Source organism: Antennarius striatus, chromosome 12 (assembly GCF_040054535.1).
Source record: "Antennarius striatus isolate MH-2024 chromosome 12, ASM4005453v1, whole genome shotgun sequence".
NCBI lineage: Eukaryota > Metazoa > Chordata > Actinopteri > Lophiiformes > Antennariidae > Antennarius > Antennarius striatus.
Genome location: NC_090787.1, coordinates 14850315 through 14874663, shown reverse-complemented (window position 1 = coordinate 14874663; position 24349 = coordinate 14850315). Strand labels below are relative to the sequence as shown.

Here is a 24349-nt window from a genome sequence, read left to right as displayed (position 1 = left end):
CGCCTTTGGGTGCAATCTCCAGACAGCTGGCCAAATCATCAACACATAGAATGAATAACAAGAACGATGAGTCCGGCATGCGAGAAAAGTCTGGTCTTCATTGTTTGAATTTGTTGAAAGTAACACATCCAAATACACACACTAAATAAGCAACAGAAAAAATAAGCAATCTGTTAGAGAACATCTTGAAATGTTTGCTTGGCCAGTGCTTTGCTCACTTTTGTTCCATTCCTATTTCACACAGATAAATGTTATGTCCTTTTTAATTTTCTGATAGTTCTTTGCCTCAGTCGGCCACTTTGCAGGATAGCTATCAGCCAGAGAAGTTAATTTAAATGACTTTTTGTGGATGGTGATTGATCCATTGCATACTAAATAACTTTCCCCGCCTGTGATCAAGTGCTACTGCAGAATGAATAAGGAAATGTCATGAGATCTCCTAAACCACTGGCATTATAACAATCTATTATAATTTTCTCCATCTAATTATGTAGGCACAGTTTATCTAATGACTCTCACCTTACAGTAATCCTGTGCATAATTCACAATTTTAGTTTTTTGAAATTTGGAAAGGTATTTTCAAAGGCTTCTGACTTGTCTAGTATCTTAAAATGAAAAACGGCTTTTAGTGTTGTTTTCTTTGGGACTGTCTGGAATTGCAGAGGCTGAGAAAGGTTTTCTTTTGTTTATTCGAGAAGATCACTGCTTGGGTCGTATTAGAGATGTTTACTCCTCCTGTCAAAGGAGAAGTTGTAAATTTTAGCTCACAGGAAATGAAAGGTGAAGTGGCACGCTGCGTACAGACACCAAAGTAATGTCACCTTGAGTGAACATTTCTCTTGTCTGGACTGGCAGGTGATATCAGAGGATAAACTCCATTTTGACCTTGCATTCACTCTTCACAACAAGAACGCAAAGCACAAACTAAAAACAACCATCACAGTTCAGATATAATTGTTTTAGTCAGCTGATATCATCCAACAAAGCAGCAGATAACTGCACTTCATTCATTCTGGTGCAATGGATGGCTAGGTTTGATGTTAACGCTGTTATTAAAAATGCTAAAAAAACAACCAAACATGTCTTCATTAACATTCAATGCCATGGAGGTATGATTGATTCCAACATCAGCCAAGTCATTTTCGTGGCCAGCATTACAACATCAAACACCATGACCTCCATTATTTCCCATTTGAAATTGCATTCACTTTTGCCACCCTCCAACTCTTCAGCACCTTGGATTTTCTCCTTGGAGGTGTTTTTATTTCTGACATGCTGCATCTGTGCCAGTACTAAGAGCAGGGTAACCAGTAATTCCATCACATTGTATGTGGGACACTTGAGCTAAGAGTTAGAATGAGGCATCTGCCACAACCTTCATGAGATGGTGTACTGGATTCAGCTCAGGGAAATATAGATGGTGGCACCAGGAGTGGCACAGATGTTATATTTATCTTGATAATATGTGGAGCTCCTGTGTTATAAATCAAAAACACTTTCTGTAACAGAGAATTAAAATATGACAAATCAAATAAACGCATTAAAATATGTATATATGTATTTTTAAGGCTTTACTTCATATGTGTTAGATAGTCTATTCAAACTGAGGACAAAGGACAATGTACTGAAGCTAGGTGAAAATTTGAAAATGTTATAGCAGGAATTTAATTAACTGTAACTCTTAGCTGCTTAATTTTAAACCAGTTTCATCATACTGAGATCAACACAACCAGTGTTGAGTCTACGTAGAAGTGTTGAGTAAGGAAAATGTCACGTTGTAGCTTTAAAAAAAAGGAAAAGAAAAGTCATTGTTCGCTATCCTCAAACAAATTACAGGACTTTGACAAAATAATGACTCCACATCCTCTTGCATTTCTGTTAGAGAGCTTTCAGTTGCATTCATCAGCACTTGGAGTGTCTCAGCTGTCATGATGCTGGTTCCATTGCCATCATGTGACTTAAGTATGATATTATAACCTGACTGTCTCTGATGTCTATCCTCAGTAGTTCACTGTCTCCTGATCATTAACATTTGTGTCCTTCTCAGTCATGCTGTGACTGATATTGATCTCTTAGTGTGAAACTAAAGATTGTCTTTATAGATCATACTTGTACAGATGCTGAGGTGTTGATTTTGGCAGGTCCTGACTAGCTGTGACTTGTGGCTAAATTTCTTGATGGTTCTTAGTTCTTCTCAGGTAGGGACTGCGTTAGCTTGTCTTGAAACCTTCAGTGAAATCCTGGATTTCAAAATGTTATATGACAGTGATATTGTCCACGATGAATTACCTCTACCGTAAGTGTGTGTGTGTGTGAGAAGATAGACGCTAAGATGTAGATTACTGAAGCTTAACAAGTTAGGACATGAGGCCATTACTGAGATGAATAATCAATGTATTTCGGTGAGGGTGATTCTTCCTGACAACTGCAATAGTGTAGCCTTTCCAACTAATGGTATTTACAATTATGTGAATAATTTGTGATACAAATCCACATTCCTTAATAAAAAATACTTAATTAAATGGTAAATAGTATGGATTGGCTGAAATATTTACAACACATACGTTTGGACTCGGTTGCAGCATTGTGTTGGTCTCATTTTCATTGCAGCAAGTGGAAAATAAGAACTGGTGACTTCAACTATTTATTTTTTGGTGTTGTGTTTATTTCTCTGAATAAAAAATCCAGTGCCACAGAGTCAAACAACGATTATTTGACACGTTTGACTCACTGGAATTTTTTGGCTTGCTTTAAAGCATTGGAACTTGCCTTCTGGCAAACATCACTGCGTGTTCAGTCTTCCTTTCATTTATCGTCAGTGCAGAATCTCAAAGAATTAACCTGCATCACACCTTATGGTGTTTGTTTTCTTTCTCAAAATTATTTTCATAAGAACAGTTGCAAATATTTGATGTGATCAGACTCTGAATTCTGTTCCAGACAGTATCTGGTTGGTTTTATAATACTAAAGTGTTTTTGTTTGGATCACAGAAATGCATCACAAGCTTGTTTTCTTGACTGATTTATGAGGAGGTAATATGAGAGTTTTTGACTGCATATTTGCATAAACCTTTTAAAAAGCACATCCTCTACAGACAGATGCTCTTAACTCTCTCCACCATAAATGCAGACAGGTCCAGGATTTATTAAACCCATCTTACCAAGCACCAAATGCAACTCTATTCATAAATGGAAAGAATCATTTCATGTCATACTTTTAGTTTTGATAATATGATGGAAGGTTTTCTTAGCTGCAAGATCACAGGCAGTTCTTGCGGTTTTTTTAAGTCACTTTTTTGAGGTGTGCCTGAAGGTCCAGTCCTCATGTTAAGACCTCCGCTGTACTACCTCGAATCTGGAGGTGGTCCTCAACCTCCCACAGGCAGAAGGATATCATATACAGAGACGGGTGCCACTTTACACTGATGAGGTGCTTGAGCTACAAGTCTGACAAGAGTACAGAGTCACAACCAGTTCTCTTCATGTTTTACGTGAGAATGTCAGAACACACCACTGTCTCAGGCTAGGGTGTCCCACTGGATTACACAGGTGATTCAGCATGCATATAAGCTTGGTTTACCCGTTCCTATACAGTGCTCTCCACCAGTGTCTTTTGACCTCCCCAGAAATATGGAGAAATGTTGCTGACATTTGCAAATGATCAGCTCCATCAACAATTACCCATTTCTACCAACTAGACGCGGCAGCATCTGCTCCCTTACGATGCTAGTCTCTTAAACTACTCAGCAGTAGGCGGCTGTGGTTCCCTAACAAGACAAGTCGGCGGCCATTCAAAGGCCCAGATTGGGGTACTCTGTGCCTGTCAGTTAAACTAGCATTTTGCGGGCTAGCTCAAGCACTCCTTTGGTTACTGGCCTTGGCATCTTGGAGGGGCTCTGCATTGAATCTTGATCTTGAGCAAACAGCAGCAGTTTGTATCTTTTTGACAATCGTATTTGTATTGTGTACCCATCTTGGTTTTCATCCCCTCTGTGACTGATTAACACAATGTTCTTAATTCAACTGCAAACCTCGCAAGTCTGATCAAACGTGTGAAATTAACACATTTACTCAATATCTCATACTGAATGTTTTTCAAACAGAAGTCATTCCCTCATGCTTCTCCTTTGACAAAATACAGGGCGTTGTGTTGATGATCATCCCTCCCCACCGCCATCAGTATTCCAGTGTGCTGCTTGAGGTGTGGTGCAACCATAAACAGACAGCGCAAAAACAGAATGATAAACAATTTAATCTCACCTCTAATCACGGCGGGTTGTAAGTGAGTCACATACAAGAGATGGTGAGATACAGCATGTGTGCCTACATGAGCATGTTTGTCATTTAAACCTGTGGTTGTGTTAAAACATATATGATTTTACACAAATATAATAATGTGCTTTCAAGCGAAATTCATTTGTCATGAAACAACCCGTGTTTTTAGCACCAACAAAATCAGCAGGGGTCCTGATTGATTCTGGGGTGGGTGTGGCGCTCTCATTAGAAAATGTTATCGCTGACATTGTCACTGAATTCTGCAAGGCAGTTGAAGCTACGTTTTGGGATGTAGCCTATTTATTATGAATATGACCACCTTGTCATTTGGAGCTAAGATCATATTAAATGGTGTGACTGTGACAATGCAAACACAATTGTCAATATCAGTTCTTTCCTGGGGTTTTAACATAGAATGAATGATAATTACTTTCTCTTTGTTGTCCTTATCTCTTACCTGCAGAAATGGCCAATTTATACAGGCTGCACCCTGGCCAGGCAAGTTGATGCTCCCCAGAGGAGGAAGGCAGCCATGTTTCAGACAATAGAAATAAAATCAGGGACGACTCAAGGTTGATTTAGATCCGGGGCAACGTGGAATTAAATGAGGAACCAGGTCACATGGGTTTTTGCCCTATGTTGACTCCTCATTTACTTGTACGGGGTACCTGCATCACTCAGATCTAGTCAAGTGTGAATACAAATGCAAATGCCATATTGTTGAAATTCTGAGTGAACTAAATGTCAGTCCATCTTTTCAGTATGAGATATGAAGTTGATGTGGAAAGGCTTTTGGAGGCTAGCTGCAGAAGGCAGGTTATACCAACAGCTGTGATATTTGAGCTGTGAAATACGCCTTGTTTTTTTCAGAAGCATAAGTAATTCTCTTATGTCCTTCGAAAAGATTATCCCGACTACACCCACGGTCTGTCTTTTATTTTATGCTCTGGCTCCTAATGATAAGGGAGACAGGTGGTATTGTTTCAATTATTGATAGGAATCTTTAGTTCTGAATATCCAAAGAGTTCCACTGGTACTGAGAACATCCGCTCAAGGGGAATAAACTCAGTTAACCTTTAATTTTAACATGTTTTTCCACTGTGCTGCCTATCTCCTCCACTTTTCCATTGAATCCACTTTTACTACATCCCAATTCAAACACACTTCATCGATGTATTCATAAACCCTGGTTCACATCCACACGCATTAGGAACAACATCCAGCAGCACATTCTCCCTGTGATGCTGCTGCTCTGTGCGCGCACATCAGTAAATGAATCACGTAGCACTAGAACAGCCCTTCTTCATGCGATCTTGCCAGACCTATTGGAGAAACCCCCTCAAGGCAAGATCTGTCACTGTTCACTCATTTGCTGGAAGACGATCAGAAACTATGTTAAATGCACCAAGAAAGACACCGGAGTCTGCTATAAAGGCGTCGAGAGGATCCCGTTCAGATCACACCGCGGAGGGAGCAGGTTTCAACAGTTGACGCGGAGAGAACTGAGCGCAGGAAAAGGCGATTGCTTTTGATTATCTCAAATCTTCCAACACCATTTTGCGCGTTTTTATTTTTTATTATTTTTTTTTAAATTTCATTTTGGCTACGTTGACGGAGGAAGCGCAGATGAGCGTTGTCCGAATGAAGAATGATAAAGCACTGGGTCCAATTGGACTGGATTATGGGATTACTGGACTGATTATAGGACAATCATCGGGTAAAAGTCGCAACCGTGCCATAGATGCTCTTGAATGACGGGCACACAAAAGGTTGGACGGGATTAACAGCTTTTATACCCTGCTTGTGTTCTACTTTGTGCCATGTGCAGCCGCTGTGTGCTTCATGAGCAGAACCCATATGCAACAGTGTGCCGCACAGGGAAAAAGTAAATGCATCGTGAATGGTAACAACGGACAATGCTGCATTTTGAACGGGCATGTCAGGATTTTCTGTAGTCTAGGTGTAGATGTCGCATGAGGGCAATGCGCTTTTGTAGGCTCCGATCTAACCTTCACCACGGCGATTCAAACGCTTTAACCTTGGATGCAGTAGGGAATATTAATACTTAATTATCATCGATTATTCATTATACCTCCCCGTAAGGGAAAAAAAAAAACACAAAAAAAAACAAAACAAAGCATATTTCTTCTACACTATGTTGGATTTGATGTTTAATTCATGCATTAGGTGTCGTCGGGCGGTCATCTTTGTTTACAGAAAGAGTTCATCATAGACGGAGCGGCATGTGAAAGAGGTCAAAATACCAGTTTGAAGCCAGTTTCGTTTCAAAAATCGATGTAATGCCTAATTATTGTGGGATCTGCGTCAACCACATGCCTGGTTTAGGTTTAGTCCTCTAGCTTTGCCGTAATCAACAGGTTGAAAGTCAAAGAGGGTTTTTTTTTTTTCTTTTCTCATCCACTACCGCATATCTAGTAGAAGGGATGCGTCTGTCTGTACCCATTTTATTTCTGTTATGGGTTAAAGCCCTAACACTGAAGAATCTCAATTACTCAGTCCCAGAGGAACAAGGACCCGGCACTGTTATAGGAAATATAGCAAAAGATGCCGGATATGGGACCTTGGAAAGAGGAAAAAAATCCAACTTCAGAGTGCTGGAGAATTCTGCACCACACCTGGTTGATGTTGACCCGGAGAGTGGACTAATCTTCACCAAACAAAGGATTGACAGGGAAACGTTATGCAGGCGCAACCCAAAGTGCCAGCTCTCTATGGAGGTTTTTGCCAACGACAAGGAAATATGCATGATCAAGATTGATATACAGGACATCAACGACAACTCGCCCAGTTTTCCTTCAGATCATGTAAATATTGATATTTCTGAAAATGCAGCTGCTGGAACACGCTTTCCTCTGACTATTGCACATGACTCGGATTCAGGAGAGAATGGCATAAAGACATACCAGGTCACGAGAGATGATTACAATACATTCTCTTTGGATTTAAAAGTAAGGGGTGATGGGACCATATATCCAGAGCTGGTCGTTCAGAGACCTCTGGATAGAGAGGATCAGAGTCATCACACCCTTCTGCTCACAGCAATTGATGGCGGGGAGTATCCAAGATCAGGCTCCATGCAAATAAATGTCAGGGTGACTGATTCCAATGACAACAGCCCGGTTTTTGAAAAATCCTCTTATGTGATTGAGATTCCAGAGAATTCTCCTCCTGGAAAAGTACTCATAGATTTAAATGCCACTGACCAAGATGAGGGAAGCAACGGACAGGTGGTCTATTCCTTTACTGGATATGCATCTGAGAGAATGCAGGATCTGTTCTCCATTGACCCCAGTTCTGGCGTCATCAAGGTCCTGGGAGAAATCGACTATGAAGAGAATCCAGTCCTAGAATTTGATGTGCAGGCCAAGGATCTTGGACCTAACCCGATACCAGGCCATTGTAAAATTACTGTGAAAGTGCTTGACAAAAATGACAATTCGCCACTAATAAGTTTTGTTTCTGTTCGGCAGGGAGCCATCAGTGAAGCAGCACTTCCAGAATCTGTCATAGCACTAGTTAGAGTGACAGATAAAGATTCGGGCCGAAATGGTCAACTTCAGTGTAGGGTGTTGGGGAACGTACCATTCAGACTGCAGGAAAACAATGATAATTTTTACACCCTGCTTACGGACAGACCTCTGGACAGGGAACTCAAAGATGAGTACAATGTCACTATAGTGGCGAGAGACAATGGGATCCCTTCTTTGAACTACACAAAGTCTTTCACTGTGAAAATCTTGGATGAGAATGACAATGCACCACGGTTTACAAAAACGGTCTATGTGCTACAGGTGCCTGAGAACAACATCCCAGGGGAGTATTTGGGCTCGGTTCTAGCCCACGACCCAGATGTTGGTCGCAATGGAACTGTATCCTACTCTATTTTGCCGTCACACATAGGAGATGTTTCAGTGTACACCTACGTATCTGTTAATCCCACCAATGGAGCCATATATGCCTCAAGGTCTTTCAATTATGAGCAAACAAAATCCTTTGAGTTCAAAGTTCAAGCTAAAGATGAAGGATCCCCTCACATGGAGAGCACATCAACAGTCAGGGTCAATGTACTTGACGTCAACGACAATCTCCCAGTTATAATTTTACCCCTTCTGCTAAATGATACAGCAGAAATCCCAGTGCCTAGAAACGTTGGCATCGGATACATCGTGACTACGGTGAAGGCGGTGGACCATGACCACGGAGAGAGTGGCCATCTGACCTATGAGATCACTGAGGGGAACGATGACCACCTGTTTGAGATTGATCCAGTGGGAGGAGAGGTCAGAATTGCCCATGCGCTCTGGGAAGAAGTTGCCCCAGTGGTTGAACTGGTGGTGAAGGTAACTGATCATGGCAAGCCCTCCTTATCTGCCGTGGCTAAGCTGATCATTAAGGTGAACACGGAGACAGCAGCAGGAGGGGGTTCCAGAGCGAGCGGGGAACAGCAGCACTGGGATGTATCCCTGCCCCTCATAGTTACCCTCTGCATTATCTCTGTCATGCTCTTAGCAGTCATGACTGCCATTGCTGTCAAGTCCAAGCATCAAGATAAGGAGACTGGGAATTATAACTGCCGCATGACTGAGTACTCCAATCCTCCAGTGGGGAAAGGCAAAAAGAAAAGGATCAACAAGAGTGACATCATGCTGGTGCAGAGTGAGATGGAGGAGAGAGATCCTGCAAGCCGAATGAATGTGGTGAGCAGCCCGTCGCTCATCACTTCACCAATATGTTTTGACTACCAGAGTCCTCTACCACTCACACTGCCCAGGTCAGAGGTCATGTACCTGAAAACCACCCCAAACAGCCTGACAGTCCCCAGGGCAGCTTGCCATTCCAGCTTTGCCGGGCTTAGCACAGATACTCCGGCGAATAGGATGTCAGTGATCCAGGTAAGAAGATGCTGCACTGTATTCTTTATCTGCCCTTTATTCACACTTATCTCCACACACAGCTTTGCCATGCAAATCTGACAAAAGACGAATAGTCTACTGTAAAAGAAAAACTCTGTCACTGTAAGCAGACATCATTATTATCACATTATCTTTACCTGCTCTGCTACTGTGAAATATTCTCTTCACGATATGTTAACTTGGAATGTGTTAATATGACGTAAATGGCATTTGATGAAACATTATTTTGTAACGTGATTTTCTGGATTGCAATCGTTTTAGAAAGTGTTCTATTGAAACTCTTCTTATGCAAAATGGCACAGGTGGTTCGCATAATTAGAAAGTCTTCTCAGTTACACATGCAAACACTGTGAGTCTTGAACAAGGCTGCTGTGGCCCTGCCAGATCAACTGGTAAAGAATGAAAAGAAAACCTTGCCTGAAATGTGGGACTGGACAGGTGTTTGAGCAGCTTGTCCGATCACATTACTGAACCAGTGTGCTACAGACAGCTAGATGCAGGCAGCATAACCTCACAATCGCATTTTTCGTTCCCCACAATTATATGCCAGATCTGCCCATCTGCATATGAAGTTGGCATGATAAGACCATTAATGGGCTACACCCTAGTCCTATATAGATTTCAGGGTTGTGCACACAAGCCAGCTAAAATGCTAATTTGACAACATGGGCTTGTCGCGATGTTTAGCACAGCAGAATTAACTGTTGTAAACGATGTAAATATCTAGGACAGACTTGCAGTCTCATTTGGAGATGATAACACAGATGACAAGGCCTGGCACTGTCACCAGTTGCTGGTGTATGTGGGTGTGATCAACACAAACACATTATTCTCAGGGTAGGGAAAAAGGGATGCTGATGACAGTGGATAATGCTCTACTCCTTTGCACTGCCAAAGAGCCACATATGGTCACAACAGAGATTTGTTCTTATACTGCCGTTAAGACTGGCAGATGCTCTGTGGCTTTTAATTACGTATTTTCAGCACGATAACAGCAATATTAGAATCTCAAAAAAAAGACAAGGCTATTTTCATTGCCGGCGGAATCACATGTTCGTCTGGCTATTGTTGAAAATGAATTAAACCTTTAACACGGCCGAAGCAAAAATTGTATTTTCCTTTCTTTTCTAGACCGAAAAATTCCCATCAGAACCCAATTACGCAGGCAGCAGGCAGCCATTTGTTCAAAGGTAAGAGTTCCCTTCAAAGCTTCTTGGCCATTGCATTCAGCTTCTTCATTCTTCTATCAAGCCAGCTGACCATGGCTATCAAATGGGAGTGCTCACGCATAGGTAATGGCAAGTTATTTCTTTCCCCCCTCCTTCGTCTCTGCTGCAGCTCAACATTTAAGGATGCAGAACGAGCAAGCCTCCGAGACAGTGGCCATGGTGATAGTGACCAAGCTGATAGTGACCAGGATACTAATAAAGGCTCACACTGCGACACGTCTGCTAGGGAGGCCCTCAAGATGAAAGCAACGGCAGTTAATGGTCAGCCTTTTGAACAGGGTGAGTGGATGCACACTCTTCCCGACAACTTGAAGATGACTACCTAACTATTGTACCAGACATTGTTCATACTTTACGCACTGAGACCATACAAGCAGCTTGATGGTTTAAGCAGAGGTCTGCTGACCCCTGAGTGAATGAGGGGAAATGGATATTTACGAGGTAAAGCCGTCCTCTTACCGATGCAAGTACGGTTAGTCTGTGCTTCTTTACATTTGCGCACAACCTGAGCTAAGTTTCAAACATGGCATGAAGGCACTGGATTGGAAGGCGGATGGTAGTTTTAAATGATAAAATAATCCCTTGGTTGAATGTAGAATGTTCAAACATTTTCTGTCTCATTTTGCCATCAAACACACTCATATGCATGGCAAAGAGTGCCTCCGTCTGTGTCTCTTTTATTCACATCATTATTTGATTCACTGCATGCATGTCTTGAAGAACACGACAGACAAGAAAGCAGGATAGACACTTGCAGTACAGAATGACAGGTATTTCTGGTGCAACATGACAGAGTCTTTCCACCTTTTGCTTGGAAAGTTTTTCGCAGTTATTATCAGGTTTGCAGTGGTTAGACTGTTGTGAGAGGAGCTTTGCTTTACAACTGAAAATAGAAATGTTGTATTTTATTTCGCTAATCTGAAACGATCCGTACTGCCAGGAGTATAAAGATAGTTGACTGTCAATCTGTAGAAACCTGCCTGACCTAAGAGGGACTGTTATATTTAGCTTTTGGATATAATATAAACTGAAAATATGAAAGCTACTCTCACCGGTAAGATAAAAGATAATGGGGGACTTGAGAGAAGTAGTGATGTTTCTCTTTTCCTTATGTGAGCTTTGGAAGAGAGTGGCTCTGGTCATCAGGTCCCAATGCAGTACTTTCAACACCATTTACATTGCTATGAACTGTTAGTTTGTGGTGTGCTCAGGAGAGCAGAGATGGAGCCACTCTTGCGGCTGCCAGAATAATATGTGAGTTTCTCTCTATCTGTCTCACTTTAGTGTGTATGTGTGAGTGTGTTTGTTTGTGCGAGTGTGTGCTATGAGGAATTATGGCAGACCAAACATGGCTCTGTGGGAGGTGTAAATTCAGTCACAGTTTTTTTTTTTCGCAACACATTTCTGAATCTGATTCAGCTCAAGTTCTAAGGCCAGTCATTAGGACATATATTGAAAAAGACGTTTTGTACATGCAAGACAGAATATCTACATGTGTGGCAGTAATACATGTTCATCAGGAATATGAGTTAATGTACACGCCTTTGTAAGATTCAAAGAAGTGGGGCATCAGTCTTCATATTAGTAGTTTTTTTGTTTTGCTAATGCCACCTATTTTGGCATGAGACAAATATTGTTAAAACCACAGCTAATGGTTAGATTTAATATTTTTATCTCGCTGTGTTGGCAGGTTGAATGTGGTGTCACTATCTGCATACTGTTAGTTGGAAAATGTACATTATGCGCTAAAAACCATCCCCCTCTAACCGCCACCCTCCTTCTGTATTTCACATACACATGCATATAATTGAACAACAAAGGCTCTGTTGTGCAGATTTTGACAAGAGAGCGATATTATCCAAAATGGAGATACCGCAGAATTTGATTTCCACATGCACCATCACAAAAGCTTGTGGGTTAAGTAGTATTGCTTTTATGTCTTTACCTTTACCATCTCTCTAGTCTCCTGGTTGCTTTGATACAGGTAATATATGCACCTGTGCAGGCTCCACTATCATGCACTCTGAATATTTATTCACTCTCACAGACACCAGATGCACAGTGGGTATGCTGCTAGGCTTTCTCTGATTCTATTTATAATGGGTAGGCAAAGTCTTTGTTTCTGAGGACATGTTATTGTTCTGTTCACATTTGGCCATAAGATCACATCTATTTTATCAATTTGTCATCAGTCTATTATGTGTCTATATTAAATGTAGTGGACTACATAACATCATTGTGTATAATGTTTTAGAGCTATTATTCAACAAATTGCATTCAGTGTTGGAACAGAAAATGGAAATGGAAAGCCACTGACAGGCAGGCACAATAGATAAAAGCCACCTTACTTCCTCATCCTGTTCTCTCTGCATTTTTGTTTTTGAATCATGTTAAATGATAAAACTACTTACTGTACTCTGATACATTTTTCCATCCAAAGCATTGAATGTAGTTACAGCTTTTTATACTCACTGTGTACCAGGAACCAAATAACCAACGTATGATTCTAAAGGTCTGATTATAACAGGAAAAACTGCATAAAGCTTCAGCTCTACTAAGCATTTAATGTTATCTAAATATGAACACATACTCAAATTGCTATTGGAAGCCAAGCAAATTGCACAATGACAAAAGTTCATTTCTACTGAACCTTCCATGAACATACATCCCTTTGCATCAGCATCATCTGCTCGATCCCCCTTAGAGCTGATAGGTACCATGGAAATGAACTTAACATCTCTCTGCATCTCCTCCTTTATTCTCATTGTTCTGGCCTCGCATATCTATGCCTAAAAAATCATTTTCTCTGTAGTACTAGAAGAAAAATGGGAGTACGCGAATGCACAGGGCACAGAACTCTAATCTGGGGTGCAGACACTTCAAAGCATAGCACTTGCTACATGCATGATCTGTGTTACTGTTTTGTCAAATCAAAGACATCGTTTTGTTTCCCTTTTGCTCTTAAATACGTGTTGAACTCTAATGCATATTTTCTCTTCATCTTAGTCCTGAGAATAGTTTATGCATTGAATGAAGCAGAGAACATTTGCATAATGTATAAAATGGGAGAAAAAACAAATCACAGCATGTGGCCTAAAAAATACATTTTTGAAGGGACTAAAAAACTTGTATCTTGGCAGATGTACTGTAGGAAATGTTGCACCATAAAAAACTGAGCTTACAGCCTGTGACTTATTAAAAATAAGCTTTGCTTCCACTATAGAATCAACATGCTTCTCTAGTTTGCAAACACCTGGGCGGCTTGACAAAGAAAAAATGAAATTGGATCATTGTTTTGGTCTATTTTTTGTTTCGAATTCTTTCTTTTTTTTCTTCACTAATAACATATTGTCATGATCATTTAATTTCAATGTCCCTCATTTGACGAGATAAGAGCGTTGTTAAGAGTCCTTTCCTTGAGAGTAACCTGTCACACAAATGTTGTCAAAACAAATATATAAATGACACAAACAGACTTTTAGTTTCAGTTTTTACATTAGGAATGCACAACAGCTAAGTGAGATCAAGATTACCAATAAAATCCATTTGAAATGGGAATGATTTTCAAAAAATGTCCAAATTAAACTCAGCCATTACAAAAGTAAATAGTATAATTTCTAGGTTCTTGGAATAAAATAACAGAATAATCCATTGTTTCTTGGACTTTATTCACTCAGACACACAAAATTTTTTAGTCAAATTAGCATTGATTGCATCCATTGATGAGATCATGTTTTCACTTCCATTTCATTGTTTTTTTTAAACAATTATTTAAAAAGCTATTTCAGGAGCAGAGATTCCCTCCCAATGGATAAGAAAAGATTACTGTTTTTAGGTAAATGTGGAATGAGGATACTTTTCATTGTGTTGATGGGGTACATGAGTGCATTGGCTGTGCTATTGGTTAAAACCAATTTCTTGACTTCGCTGAGAGAAACCACTGTTGTTTCCATGCAGACATTAATGCTTTTTATTTCACTTTCCAGGTCAGGTTATTGGGTCAGAAATCTGCCTGCCAACATTCACTTTCAGTTTGCGGCTGTACAATTTGTTACAAATATTATAAAATAAAAACACTGTTGAGTGTAAAGTTTAATACCATCCACCTCTCTTTCAAACTTTCAGCAATCTGTCCAATATATACATCCACCCACATCAATCTAACACTGCCCGGCTTAATACCAGATTCCAGGAAAATTAATGTTCGCTTCACCTCCAATGTCTGTGTGCCTCCATTTTCTCTGTTTCTGATCAGTACAGCACTTGTGCAGCTCTCATGAGAAGGTTGAGATGAGATGAGAAGGAAGCTACATTTCTCACTTCTTACATGCATCCTTACTTCCTTACTTTTAGAGGAAAGGCAGGCAATTTGTATTTATGAGCCCGGTATTCTTTATGTGCAAACAAAGCAGGTGGATAAAGTGTGCCCACAACTTTTGTTGGGTTCAACTGCAGAGCAAATACATTGCTTACAATTTAGTATGCTGTTGAAAAGGAGAGGTTATCCATGCTGAAAATGCAGTTTATCAAAAGAAATGTGTGCATACATGCAGCGAGACACCTCGTAAGGTGTTTCTCAGACACCCTAGATAGCAAAAAAACATGACAGTTCTGCCTGCAGTTAGATGATACAAAATGACGACCATCATCCTAAAATGACTGCCCACATAAAAACACATAATGTCCCAAAGAAATAAGTGCAGGCCATAAAGGACAAATTTGCTAAATTGTAGAAAGTTGTCTTTTAGAATAAGTGTTCTTTATGACGTCTCTAAAATTGCTGCAGTGTACCATTAACAGCCCAATTAAATGTGTTAAATCTCCATCCAGTCAGAGAATAATTAACAGTTCCATTTTTTCCTATAAGGCTGTACATGTTTGTGTGTTTGTGAATCTGTGTGTTTGTGTGGCTGTGTGTGTGTTTTTTTTGTGTGGGTGTTCATGGACTTGAACAGCAGTAGCCTAATTGATAGTGGAGGCCTGTACTCTTGCAAATGAGCTTGTAGTGTGACACATGATGCTGTTTTTCACATCTCTTGTGGGTTGTGGCACAGAGATGTTGTCTTTTCTCTTGGTTTCATCTTCCCCCTTGGGTTTAAGCATGAAAACTGGTCGACGCTGGTATGTGAGGAAGATTTTGTTGCCTGTGAACATGAGGATCCAACCACCTCTTTCAGGAGGATCTCCATCATCTATAGCCGTCCCTTTTTCCACACTCCATATTGCCAGCCTTATTAGAGCCAGGTTTGAAAATGAGATAAGTTCCTCATTCACAGTTAGTCTCCTTCTACTGATGGCTTCTGATGCCACATGATAGAGAAGCTTTTTATCACAGAGGAAAACTATGTGAGCTGATCAGTGCTGTATAATCAGGGATGTGCTTCAACCAAAAACATTTTGTCAAGATTAGAAGGGTGCATGCTTTCTGCAAGTGTCTTAAATGACCTCCCCTCACTTAGAAAACTACCCCCAATCGTCAATAAGTACTGTAACCGTCACTGAGGTAACACACTATTTAAATGTAAAGGTTTATAGCTCCTATTATGATCAATGCATTTCTTCTAATAAAAAGAAATTAAGTAGAATATACTTTTCACTTCATACATACACAGAAGTTTGGCGTCTTTTATGCTGCGTGAAGAAACTGTTAACAAGTATTTACAAGGTCTTTCTAAAGCAAGGACAAGTCTTTATATAAATGTATTAATACTGAGTGAAATGAAAAATGGTAGTGAAATGCAAATGAACCGAGAACACAGAGTCCGTCAAAGTAATAACAAAAATTACCAGAGGTCAAATCAGTGAGGATTTGTGCTCCAATTATCGGTTAATATTTCCAAATTACAAATGCACATTCAATTAAAATGTCCTAACTTTTACTTTTTCATCATTAAAGCCAACAATATATATACTATAGCACCCTCAATGTTATCAATGCCCTGATCTAACACTGATGAACTTCACTCATGTTCATGTAGAAAGCTCGGGAAATTTTACTGTTGTTTTTCTGTGAATTCAACTCAAACTGCAGCTGGAAATGTAAATGAGAAACATCACTTCCTCTGCACCAGATGATGTTTTCCAGGAAACACCTACACAAGTTGTTGAGAGTAGCAGAGGGAAATGGTTTTATGAGTAGGATAAGTCACTCATTTGCTACATTGACCATAAAATGAGAGAAAATGAACTTTTTTTCATCTGACATTATTTTAAAATTATACTTTGGGTGATTTCTGGAGTAGAAAAGCATCAACCTTATTAAATCAAAACAATATTACTACATTTGAATGTTCTCACAAGTGTTGCAACAAGCTGCTGGTTCTTATTATATTCATAAAAATTCTCCTGGTGCATACTAAACAGTTATTACAGAAACCTGCTGTAGCTAGTGTACTAAAGTAAAATTTAAGAATACAGCGAGTTATGTGTATTTTAGTGTTTTATTATTGTTGCTCATTCTTTAGAATGTCTTCAACATTTTCTTCTAGGCTATTTGTTCTCAACCCAGTGTCGTCCAATAACAAATGTTTAACTGTTTTTGCAGAGCAAGACAAATCAGTCCACTGCACAGATGAATGTCGTGCACTGGGACATTCTGACAGATGCTGGATGCCAAAGTTACGGGTAGGAAGCCAAGCAGACAGTGCCGATAATCGCACCAACCTTTTCATCCCGGTGGGAATGGATGCCATGGTAGAGACAGAGATTTATGGCACCATCAGCTGCAGCAGCAGAAAAACCCTCAGCACTTTTGGAAAGGAACAGCGGGACAGTACTATCCTAGTGGCCAATGTCAAACCTTACTTAAAATCACAGCATGCACTAAGTCCACCGCTACAGGAGAGTCCGTCTGCATCCAGTAGTCCCACCAAGAGCAGCGTACCCCTGGATTTGGCCAACCAAGAGTCCACAGAGGAGAGGGAAGGTGGTTCCGACATCAGTGCCTATGGACCTCCAGATGGCCAGTGCTCCCCGCTGCACACCGAAATGGAGGAGCCCTCCTACATGACCTGTGAGCTCAGACCCAAGTCCATGTCCAGCAGTCTCATTCACAGCTCTGTCATCAGCCAGGAGTGTGGGGGTTCAGATTACGCTCTGGATCCTCTGGACTCTGGTAACTGACAAGTCAGCTGATCCCGCTTGCTCTCCCCTGCCAGAGCTTTGAAGATGACATCACAGATTAATGAGGAGGTGATTAATTTTGACCAACAGAGGTGTCCAGACGTGCATTGTATAACCAAAAACCATCTGCTTTGTGTGTTTTTTTTATGAGTTTGTGACCTGTTGTGTTTAAGTGAAATATGTGTCCTTGACTGCTGTGAAGGTTTGGGACGACATCAGTGCTTACCTGACTTCAAGTGTTTTCACGGTGTACTGTACCTGTCAATTTAGATGTCTGTATTTTACACATTTCGAGCTCCGATTTTGTGAGGCTGTTGAACAAATTGCTACTGTTAAGCTATTGAGTCCTGTCTGCTTTTGTACGGTGGTGCTTTCTGTCTCCATTTAGTGTTTAAGAAACATCTCTTTGAACATCACAGACAACTGAAATACATATCAGTGAAGTTAAATACAAAAGTAAAGTGTCTTATGAACTGTTACTGGTGGTGCAACAGGGGACATCCCTTTTCATAAAACCATTCAAGGTTCCAATAATAACAATTTTTTAAGAATGTATTTGTAATTTTATTGTTGTCTTCTGCAGTTTGTGTGAAAATAAGATGAGTTTACACGTGGATGTGGCCTACTGTACTTGTTGTGTATTTTATTAAATTTGTATACACTGTGCATATGGAAGGCAATTATTTTTGACCGGTGACACATTCTGAAGATGTTTTTATGTGAGAAAGTGCTTTATGTTTATACAAGGTGCTTAGAATGTGTTAGTGATAAAAAAGCTTTAGAGACTTGCCAACTGTAGCTACACACTGTATGCCAGCACATGTTATCAGCAGTAGTTTAGATTCTACACACCTATTTATACTTCAGAACTCAAATAAAAGTGGGCACTGTGCATTGGTAAGATGATTGGTTGACTTCCTCAGCTCAATTCGTGTTTCAAATTTTATTTATATGCTGCCAAGTATCAACAAATGTTATCTCATGGCACTTTCTGAAAGAACAGGTCTAAACCGTACTCTGTTTAACAGAGACCCAGAATTTTCCCCATGAGCAAGCAGTTGGCGATATTGAAGAGCAGACACATTTAAGAGATAGAAACTCACAGAACTGGGTGGGCAGCCCTTTGCTACTACTAATAATATAATGACCGTAACAACAGCAGTAGTGGTAATAATTCACGTCATTGTCTTGTTTTCATTAAACATTTAAGACTGTTTCTCACAAATTACAAAATATGAGTCTAACAAAAATGAAAGTGACATCACTTGTTTGGCTTTTTTCAGATTTGAGCAAAAACGTTTTGTAGTGATTTCTTTGATTAGATAGAATTACATTTTAATTGTTTGTGTGGGGGGAAAGTCGGTTGTTGCAGCAGGAGTGAATTGAGCAACTAGCGCATTAAAGGTTATCACGTGGAGATAAAGAATGAAAGCATATATCAATAAAATCAACATCTCCATGAAGAAAACTTCAAGGTTAGGACTTTTTTTTAGTTTCTATTCATTATTTACTATTCAATTTTAAAAGAATGGTAGGCATAGTGATGAAAGGTCACAGAATATTTTGAACAGCGTGATCCGCTGCGATCTGGTAATTCTTTCCCAAACCTAACATTTTGTGATATTTTTACGAGGCTGCTTCTGAAGCAGTCAAGTCAGCAACTAGGATGTAGATATTGCTGTGACCTGGGTAACATTATTTGAAAAGCTCAGAGCACATCCTCTACAACTGTTTGACATAATTTATATATAATATAAGTATGTTTACCAAAACAGACAACTAAACTTAGGAATCCTGGAAACGTAGAAATGTCTTCTGTAAAACAATCACACAAGAACCCTCTTTTTTTTTTTTTTTTTTACTTAGTTTAGTTTCTCCTTCTGGAGACACTGACTTTTTGTACCCAGGCTCAGTGAGCAGTTTGAGAATGCCTTGTTTTTCATGAGCTCGGGATAACAGAATCCTGTCATCTACTGAGAGCTGACTATAAGTACGACTCAGTTTCTCCTCAGGGAAAACACATTAATTTGGATTTTGATTTGCATTTGTTTTGGTGCTGGTATTGACACAATTCCAGACCTAGATGTCTCATCTCAGCAGGCAGCTCTGATGAGCTCATCTGCATAAGTTGAAATACTCTTTGAGAGGGAGATTGCGTGGGTCACAGCAGCTCATCCCACTGAAATACAGACAGGAACATCACATCATTTTATCTGTAGCCTATCAGTCCCAGGGTTTCAGAACACGAGAGATGAAGACAGGTGAGCGGAATGTCAAGTAGAAAAGGGTTGAACCATTTGCTGCGACACTTACTTCTCCGATTTCTTCTCACTATATCATTGTTTTACATCACAATGTTGTGAAGCAGGTTAAACATCCTCTTCTGCCATAATGATGCAAAATTCACTTTAAAGAAAACTGTCTTAATGAAGGCTGAACTACAGTATAGCTGCATGGTAAGAAAAAGTGTCATGTTGTTGAGGAGAGCTGAATGCAGATTAAGGGCTAGCATGCAGTGTTGGATGAATATGACTTGTCTCTCAGAATGATTACAGTCACAGTGAAAGGGAATTACAGACAATGAAAGTGATCTGTGTAATACCTCAATTCTTCTACATTTTACATACACAAATGATCTATTCAGATGAAAATGGAATGAGTGGTGTACCATTCAGTTGTGGAAAATTGACATGCTCACCCTGAGTACTTAAGCTTTTAATTCAATAATTCAATAACACAGCCGATTAAGAGCTTGTCTTCCACCTCCACCAAATGGTATGGGAGATGGTTCCACTTGGCTGAGAACTATCGGTGGGTAAATGGTAGCAAACACCATACATAAACAACATGGTGTGTGTAGTTTTCATTTTAAGTGAGAGATGTCATTGAACACAGCCTGCATGCCTTAAGGGTAAGAATATTAAAATGCTTCTTCCAGGTTTATTTGCATATTTGTTTTCAACCAGAAGACAGACAAGCACATAAACAGCTACCCAATTAGGTAATGTAAATTTGATTCCTCTGAATTTAACGTTAAAGAGCAGCTACTTTGAAAATCACTTTATATAACATACACAATTATGCTATTCAGTCATTCATTAACGCAGGCAGTCATTTTAATTAAATGATTTAGAAAGTACTCAAAGCTTTTATTGTTGCTAATATTTGTCTTGCTCCCTCTTTTATGTATTAGGATTTTATTATATAAGATATTTACACTGTTTTAGGGTCCAACTGTGTAAATGTTGGTATCACATTATATGATCCATCAAAGGTGTAAAATTTAGCCATTTGGTTGTTGTACATATGTTAAAGAAGTGGAGATGTGTTGGCAACTTAGATAAAAGCTTATTTGTTGTTTTTTAAATGCCTTAAAACATTGATAAAGCTGAGTTTAGCCTAGTATAAAGAGTGAAAACAACTACATCACAATAATATAATAAATTACAATATACCATTTGGTTTATGAAAAAATAAACTGTAAAATGTGTATTGGCTTTAATGGAGGTTACAGCTGCAGGTATGCTCACATGTTTGTGGTCTAAAGAGCAGTAGCTTTATATTTCACTACATGCTATTGGAGTTGATATTGAGAACCAGTTGAATTTCAAAAATATTAAAATAATTTACATAAGTTGAAAGTATACTGCACCAAATGGGTTATGTGAATCAGTATTACTTCAACATTATGCTACTCAGTGATATTTAAATATAAGCCGTCTCTTTTTCACAGCTTCTTATCGCTGAGCTTTCATGAAAATTTAGATTGGTTTCATTGAAAAACAAAACTACCTTGAAAAAATAGAAGGGTTATGAAAACCCTGTAAAAGAGATAATAGATGTAATAAACCCATTAATGAACTTTTAAAGTCAGGATACACTAACATGGAATTTAAAAAAAAAAGTATTTACCATGATTAGCTAAATTTGTATTCAATATAAGATCTTTATTTGGTGAAGCAATTGCACTTTTTACAATACATTTTCCTTTTTTAACAGCAGACGGATTTGACAGGTCAGCCTGTGAGGGTTTTACAAAATCCTGTCCTTTAAAAATTGTTTTGCTCCAGTTCCTAGAGAAGTATTACACCGTTGACTGCATTTAGTTTTCATTCAGACCCACAGGAATTAACACCCCTTTCATTGACCCTGTCCGACAGAAAGATTCCAGACTATACACAGCCATTTTATTTTGAGAGCCTGTTAAAAAGGTGTTACTTATGGCATTCTCCTTTGGGAGGAGTTCAGATACATGCAAGTCTGTCAATCATGATTAATGTTTAGAGCCAAGAAAGGATATAGCATGAGGGAGCGTTCAGGCAAGACTTCACACAGGTTTCACTGTGTGTTACTAGGTCATGACACACTTTCCTCACTTTAATTGGGCAAAAATAGCCCCGTACACGCCTTTTAAGTGACAAAAGTGGGCCAATGTCTGCACAAAGTGGAAAGCTAATGCGCTCTGTCATATGCTGAAACATCCTGAACCCTAAAATGCTTCACCCTTTAAGTGCTTTGTTTGCCATCACAAATAAAAAGAACATTTAATGTTAAAGCTGAGGGTGAGTGCGATCACTAGATGGAGAGGAGGAACAGGCCAAACCTTGTAGATCGATGGACAGTTTTTTTGAATCGATACACAGTTTGGTATTGTAAGAAATATATCTGTCTGATGAAAACGGTAGATGCTGAATAGAATGGCCCTATTAGGTGTCATCCAGGGACTAACCTTGAGCTTTTCAGACGCAGCAGGCCTCCACACTGTTAAGCTGTTTGATGCTGTGAAGATAACAGTAAAGGTAAGGATGTCAAACCATTTGCAGAGGGTTTACCTGCTTGCAGAAGTTTCGCCTCTCGTTTTTTACTGAGATAGTTTAATGTGACTTAACTATTACAGGTAATGCAGGCACCATGCCTGGATGTGGTGTGAGTTAATAGCATCTTGCATCCATAAACAAAGTGTATAAGTACTGAGAAGCTTTTTGTAGCCATTCAAAGAGCTGAAATGTCTGATTTACTGTTTCACAATGGAAATTTGTATGATTTTCTACTGGCACACATTTTAATCAGTGTGCTGTAGAAGGCTATCACAGCTTTGATTGCACCAAACATCTATTAAGTGCTCTTAAAAACACTCTCAATTCATCCATTTATGACATCAAACCCTCAATAAGGAATTATACAACATGGCTGAAAAGAATATCATGAGGTTGTTCCTTCCTGCGTCAAATGACCTGAAGCAGCTCCGCTGACACATGTCCACCCAGAGGTTTTCATTTTGACTATAAAATTTCAACAAAGGAATGTGTGGGTGTTCACAGGAGTGTGCTAACCTGGCATCTCCTCACTCTCCTGCTATACTTGTCATGTTTAGCTATGTTTTAGTCTGTTTACACCTCTCTCATATTAGAAATACGAAACAAAGTTTGCGAAGATCACTAAATTCCTAGAAAACTGACAGAAAATACAATATAATATGCCAGAGAAACAGAAAATACAACCGGAGCATTTTAGGTATGGATGTTCTAACTGAATGCACCATATACAAGCAAGTAGATTCATAATAAATGCTCTATATGTAACAGTACATAACACTTTAATGAACTGTGATCTGTTTTGACATTTTATTTTAGCATATGTCAAAACTTTTATGGATAAATGAACAAACCAATCATTTTAATAATATTTCTGTTTGTTTTGGCTCTATAAGTTTTCAACCCATAAATTAGCCCTGGAACCATTTCTTGTTTTCTTCGACTGTCTTTAACATTCCATCCTACTAAAAACAGTGTTCTGCTGTAGCGCAACGTTTGAACTAATTGGTACTTTCATTTGTTTATCCTCATTGCATACAGATTGTCCATTCATCTAATGTGTTGCAGTTTTTTGGTGCATTATTATTGTCACGTACGATTGTTTATAGGGTTGGTTAGGCCACAGTCTAATTATTGCACTTCACAAAGCAGTCAATAAAACATTGCACTATATTATGACTAAAATAAAGTTTTCTGGGTCATCACTTGTTTGCAAATCAGCATAGTAATCCATAGGTAATAGACTTTTACGGTTCATTGGTCGCAGCAACTAGTAGGCTTGGAAATTCCAAGTATAGCCATGAAGATTATCTCTCACACACCGGCAGCTTTTCGTGCCCTCATAATATGGCTATTGGCCTAGTTGGGGTACATAGGTTTAGTTGTTTTCATGCAAATTTGATACCCCCTTCAAATGACAAGTGCTGTCATCATAAATAAAGCATCTAAGAAAATATCTTTATCTACGAATCATGGTGTTTCACTCACAGATAGATCAGTCCGTTGGCATTAAAGTATGAAGAGCAGCTGCCAGCTACCCCCTTCCTCTTTGAATGAGGGAAAGTAGGTTAACCATAACGCTGTGCAAGTCGGGTAAATATCACAGCAAGCCAAGCTTCTTAACCTCATAATGAGAGCATTTGTCTGCATGAGTTATTATAGGCCAGTTATAGCATCTTCATGCATTGACCCAAAAGTCAGTTTATTTGAGAAACAGGGAAAAGAGTGAGAATCAAGTAGCCACTGATGAGGTTCATGTACTTGTTCGTCAGAAGGCTCACATCATTGTATTGGGCATGATTACGTGTATTTATGACACATACTACACACTTGAAGTATTGATTAATGTTGCCAGTCTTTTCATTTCCACTAACAGCTGCTTGATAATGGAGTGTCGCAAAATGCACTAATCGATTACAATGCAATTTTGAGACCCACAGACTTGACATATACTGTATGTCCTGAGGTGCTGTTG

The 24349-nt window shown here is 39.3% G+C and overlaps 1 protein-coding gene across 1 annotated transcript; it reads left to right on the top strand.

Moving 5' to 3' along the window:
* Positions 1 to 6719: 6719 nt before the first annotated feature.
* LOC137605317 (protocadherin-17-like) lies at positions 6720 to 17780 on the top strand. Its single transcript, XM_068329893.1, has 4 exons — positions 6720 to 9188; positions 10341 to 10399; positions 10548 to 10717; positions 16983 to 17780. The coding sequence occupies exons 1-4, from the start codon at positions 6720 to 6722 to the stop codon at positions 17558 to 17560; spliced, it is 3276 nt and encodes a 1091-aa protein (XP_068185994.1). The 3' UTR covers positions 17561 to 17780.
* The last annotated feature ends 6569 nt before the right edge of the window (positions 17781 to 24349 follow it).